Source organism: Rhea americana, unplaced genomic scaffold (genome assembly GCF_003343005.1).
Source record: "Rhea americana isolate MKP2758 unplaced genomic scaffold, rheAme1 scaffold_20, whole genome shotgun sequence".
Classification (NCBI taxonomy): Eukaryota; Metazoa; Chordata; class Aves; order Rheiformes; family Rheidae; genus Rhea; species Rhea americana.
In genome coordinates this window covers 4,328,192-4,334,191 of record NW_028186150.1, presented here as the reverse complement: position 1 = coordinate 4,334,191, position 6,000 = coordinate 4,328,192, and the positions used below count along the sequence as shown (strand labels likewise).

General features: G+C 34.3%; 1 protein-coding gene across 2 annotated transcripts in view; it reads right to left on the bottom strand.

Annotated features, from left to right (window-relative positions):
• Nucleotides 1-6,000, bottom strand: part of LONP2 (lon peptidase 2, peroxisomal) — a 44,356-nt gene that overhangs the window by 18,074 nt on the left and 20,282 nt on the right. For both annotated transcript variants that reach the window (XM_085303824.1, XM_085303825.1), the window contains 3 exons: nt 5,315-5,465; nt 3,670-3,796; nt 2,459-2,592 (listed from right to left, as the gene is read on the bottom strand). In XM_085303824.1, the coding sequence (XP_085159950.1) occupies nt 2,459-2,592; nt 3,670-3,796; nt 5,315-5,465 (412 nt within the window). The remainder of the gene's footprint in view (nt 1-2,458; nt 2,593-3,669; nt 3,797-5,314; nt 5,466-6,000) is intronic.

Genomic DNA, 6,000 nt, shown 5'->3' with positions numbered 1-6,000 from the left:
ACACGTCTTTGTAATACTAAAGATTAGCTATAGACCCACCTGTCCCTTGGAACTCTTTTGTTAAGGCAGCGTTTTCTTACTGAGTTTAGTTTCCAGAAGCACAAAGACAACTGTTCACAGCTCAGTGCTTCTGGGCCTGCTCCAAGCAGTGCCAACCAAAAATGTTAGCATTTCGTCCTCTTTTGAAGAGCTTAGCTTGCAATTACTGTTTTTACTGTTTTCAAGTCCAGCACTAATTTTGACATTGTTAATATCCCTCTCATTGGACTGAGATGTATAATACAATTCCTTTTTGTTTTGTGCTTTAAAAGTAAAATGATTTTTTTYGTAGTAGCAGGAGTTAGTTGTTCTTTGAAACTACTTTTCTATTATTTTACCAAAAGTCTCAAAGAGGAAAATGACAGTTTTTAAAATTCATCAAACATATTGGACTCTTAAACACATTTTAGCTATACCTATCCTTTCAGTACAAAGTTATACTTCAGAAGTATGAATTACATCAAAAWAACTATCACAGAAGTGACAGCAGCACAGTGTAAAGATAGCTGATCTTGCCTGATAGTACACTATAGCCCAAAGGCTCAGCGTTCTGGTTCAAAAGGTGGTTCAGGTGTATTTCAGAAAAATCCAGCACAAAGGAGAAAAAGTATATAAAATGCAACATGCAATATAAATAGAAAACATTAATAAAGATGTCTTAAAAGCTTTTCCTTTCAATGTATGTGGGACAACTTAAAATTTCACAGTTGTTCATCCACATAGTCACAGCTACTATGAGAGTTCACTTTAGTTAAGGTAAATGTTCAGAGGAAACCGAGCTGAATGAACTTAAGCAAACGCTAATTTGTAGGTCAAATTCAATCTTCTGATATTACAGGTAAAAAAAAAAAAAAAAGTTAAAAGAAGGTTTAATTTGAAACAAAATTTGAAACAAAAGCAAAAGAAATACTGAGYGAAGGATAAAGGGCCAAGGAAAAGCTGAAAAACTGTCAATAAATGAGTTTCTAGAGACAARCTACAAAATCTTTTACTGCTGGTAAAACTCCTCCTGGTATACTTTTCTAATTAATAGCACTGCATTTGTATAAACATCAAACATATTTCCACCCCCAGATTTTATTCTCTGAAGTGGCAGACAGTCACTATTCAGACTTTAAAATAAAGCAGCTTGTAAGGTCTGGATAATGAGTATCTTCATTCGTCCTCCTGTAAACCAGTCTGGAACTGTTCCTGCTGTACAGATGTTAATACTCAGCGTTTTCCCCCCCATCAGGTTACTTGTGGAATCTTTTAAAACATCAAAACACATAGGTGTCTGTTTAGTATTGTATGTTTGCAAGTATTCTGGAGCAAAACTAAGCAGCCATTCTGCACTTACTGTTTTCTGGTGTCCTCTGGCACACTGTTATTCTCTGATAGATTGGCAATATTTCTTGTCACAGAGTCATACATACTCACTGCTGTCTTAACATACTACCTTTGTGGTGCAAATAGTAAATAAACACTGAGAAGACCCCATGGTTCACTCACCATTTAATGGGGAAAAAAACCCAATACATCCAACAACAAAAAATTCACGACAGTATTAAATCTAAAAGGAAGTAAATGCACAATTTGAAAATGCACAGTGGAGTACATTTTCTCAAGAAGGCAAAAATATGGTATAGCAGCTTGAGCATAAGAAACCTCTACTTGAACTGCTAGTATTAACCTCCTAGGTGATTACTACATTTCTCTGCAACCAAAACTGTAAACYGGGGAAGGCAATACTGACCCTCCTGTGTAACATCCTACTAAAATCCTACTGAAAGTGCTCATGGAAAAGGCAGACAATACTATTACTACTCAGGACTTTAGAAACCCAGTAAATAGCAGTAATTTTAACTCCACAGAGGTGCTGTCATTAAAGAGTGAAAGACCATAAAATCAATTTCAATTAAAAAATTCCAACACAAACCTACTGAAATAGAAGCCAGCTCATGAAGAAAGCATGCCTGATTCCAGTTCATTACYAACTGATGAACAGAAATATGAAAACTGCAACTAAGCATTGCTTAGTCTCTTATTAAAAAAAGTGGAAGATCAGTATAAAAATCCTAGCCTTAACTACACAAACCTTAACTGCATACATAACATACGAAACAGATCCACTCTATTGCTCAATTATCACCCTGGCAGGTTGAGATTATTCCATTTAAGTCTCAAGTCAAAGATCAACACTACTTGATCCACACATTAAAAGAGAGTCACTCTATTTGCAAAGCCTTTTCAAAAAANAAAAAAAAAAAAAAAAAAAAAGCCGATGAAGCATAAAAACAGGGAAGAGAATGACAAATCAGCTTCCCAGTGACTATATAAGAAGTTTCCTTAATAAGAACAGGGAAGAGAATGACAAATCAGCTTCCCAATGACTATATAAGAAGTTCCCTTAGTAATAAAGCATGCAAATGATACGAACCTTCTCCTTCAGCCACTTCAGCACGTTCTGGCTTTGTTTCTTTGTGCTGTCCTTCTGCCACTTTCACTGCCACTGCTCTGCAAATAGCTCCCAGTTTCCGATCCAGAGAGCGGACTCCTGCCTCTCTAGTGTATCTAACAGACACAATTATTTTACTGATAGACAAAAAGTTTTTTTTTTTTTTTAATATATATAAGACAGATGTCTTCTGAATTTCAACATACTTTCTTTTCAAAATACATCCAAATAAAGTGAAATGTAGAAAGCAGTAAGGCCTTAGATTACTCTAATAAATAGGAAAAAATTTAATGTGCTAATATCAAACTAATTGTTGTTTGTTGATAAAACTGTTAGGCAAGTCAAACCACTGAGTCAGAAGAAGATACGACTAACATCTGGAACCCAAACTTACTGAAATGCTAAATGATGCTCCAACAACATTGAGTTCTTCTCATGCATGTAAAAAAATTAAAAGGAAAGGGTATTTTTTTAAATTCAAAAGTGAGTTAATTGAAAGTAGAGGAACTGACTGGAAAGTATATTTTCTTTTAATCTATGAGTTAAGTATCAGACAATAACACTTGCTAAATTAAAAATGCTTTTTCTGGTCATAAAATGCTCCAAATCACTGAATGCTGACATACTTCTTTGTTTGTAAATGAATTAATCTTTAACAGGTCTAACAGGTGTTTTGGTTGGCATCTTTTCTCTCATGTCCTACAAAAAAAGCAGTTCTAACTAATAGAAGCTATTTTAAAACACTTTTTTTAAAACTTAATTCCAACTTCCAGACACAAGTGGCCCATGGAGTAAATAAAATTATGACCTCCATTTTTTCTATGAAGATAATGTAAATAAAATTTGATTAAAATAAAGATTGTACTATGCCAAGACAATGGATTCACATACTGAAGGCACTAAAGAAATATTAGCTTGAAATATTTCTGCCTATTCATACTGCTTTGTCAATTGTGCCAGCACAATTGACACACTAAAAACTAGATCAAGGAAATCTCCAGAGAAAGAAGATTTCTGTTTAGTACAGAGAGAAGAGCTAAGAGGAACTTGGAAAAAGCATTCCACAAATTACCAGTTGCTGAATTTCTGAATATATAAAGACTAAATCTGAATATAATGAAATGTTTCATGTTAATTTAGTTATCAGTAAAAAAAAATCATTTAAAACTTAGAGCAATGAACAACTGCTTTACCTGGTAATTATGTCTAAAGTGGTTACTTGTGGAATCTGGATCTGCTGTGGAGTCAGGCCATGTTGTTCAAGCTGTTTAGGAATCAAGTGCCTATGTGCAATTTCAATTTTTTCTTCCTGGGTATATCCTTCAAAAGAAAGAGCAAATGTTTACTAATCATTTTGACCATACACGACAATATCAAATTTACAGCCCATTTATAACTGTACTGGATTGAATTAATAATCCTTCCAAACACCCAAGATACCTCTAGATCCTCAAAAATGACTCAGGCACCCAAGTAGAACTTCAGAAGAATCTAAAAMATGCTGCAGATATTAACATTTACAGTAGTTTTGTTCTAGGTACCTAAAATACTTGGCCTAGTGATCAAACAGCTTAAAGAGTTAAGAAAGGCTGCCTTTAGGTACGTTTATCAAGACCCACAAATTAATTCTCTCTCCAAAGGGACCTTAATGTGATAAAGTAAGCATTAGGCATATTTTGAATAGTTTAGAAAACTGGATTTCATACACACACAAAATAAATAAATAAAACAGCGCTAGTCTCTTCCAGTGATCTTGAAAGACTGGTAGTTTTGGAGCCTTGTAGGGTACCAGCTTCCCTGGAGAGTTATCTTAACAGTTAAAACAGTCATTGGAAATGAAAGGGATACTGCAGTATGTTACCAAATCACTACTTAATATAGAAACATACAAATAATCTTCAATGCAAAGAGTGGGACTTACTTCTCCTGCAACCTGGCTAGAGCTACAGTCAAAAGACTGGCTACTGTACACAGAACTCAGACTCCTAGCTCAGGTTTGTGAACTGCAGTCTCATGATAATGCATAAAAAACATACCTCTCCTTTACCTCTCYGAAGGTATAGTCCTTTGTTTACTGTGTTACGTCACACAGACTACAAAATCTAGTTTCAGGAAACAGTTCAATTCAGTAAGTTATTTTCTCACACTATTAGTTTTCAGGATTTTCTAGAATTGCTGAATTTTGCCACAGTAGGCTTTAGACAGCCTAAAGAACTTATTCTATCATACCAAATATTTTTCCCCCATATATTTGTTATGATAGAATAAGTGCAACTGAACTACATTACAGTGTATGCTACTTTTTCCTCCACACATTTGTAAGTATTATGGCATAATATCTAAATTTTTATTTTGGATTTYGTTGAATATGATTTTGGGAATGAGAAGCATAATAAATCATAGTGTAAAAATCTGTATTTGTTTAATATATTTATAATATACATCACAATAAACAGTATTAGGCACCTTCACGTGTTTTGGTGACAAGTAGCAGTCACTGTTTGAATCCTTACAAAACTATATTCTAACACCTGCAATGCTCACATCCAATTTCATTTTCACAAATTCTAATGATTTTGCAAACAGTTTTTACTCAGAACCATGAATTTGTGGACTGGCAAAAAAAATTATTTTCTCTACAGTAACTAGGTTACACTTAGAAATTCTTCTTTTCATCAGATCTAGTTCTAGACCCAAATGGGTCTCTCTTGAAATGTCTGGTCATTCAATCTAGTTTCCTGTCATGCTTATCTTACAGAATTGCTTTTTATTTAACAAAAACCATCCTAATATTAAAGATCTGCAATAAGTACTTTAATGAAATCACTTCAGCRTTACCTGGAACTTGAATGACTTCCATTCTGTCCAACAGAGCAGGTGGGATAGTAGCTGTAGTGTTGGCTGTAGCTATGAAAAGGACTTGGGACAGATCAAAGGTTACATTTAAATAGTGATCGGTGAAACTGTGATTTTGTTCTGGATCCAAAACCTTAAAACAAGAGTGAACATGAACGGATGCAGTTCCTCAATTAGACATAAATAAAATATGCACATTTTTATTACACATATATCTGTTAAATCTGACTTGACAGTCATAATATAGACTTTGAATATTAGCATAGTCTGGTCCTCAATATTCTGCCTAGCTGTCATTATTTTAAACTAGATTTCGTACCACATGCTTTTGCAAGTTTGTAATAGGACCCTTAATTCTCTGTCCAGTTCAGAGCAACAATGAAATAGATGCTTCCTGTGCATCCCATTGCAGTCAACATGATCAATTCAAATAGCATAAATATTTTTAAGATAAAGTGTGTACAATGAAGTTAAAATTGTGAAGTAGGGTATCAGAAACGTCTGAAAGCTGAATCTTCTCTTTCAGCTTCTTAAGCAATGAACTCTGCCCTTTCAAGAATAGACAATCCTCATTTTTTTCTGTTTTTAATTTTTCCAGTGACTCTGCTTCAGGTCCTCTAATATGCAACAGTAATAATCAGCGCAGTCAGCACTGGAACAGGTTGCCC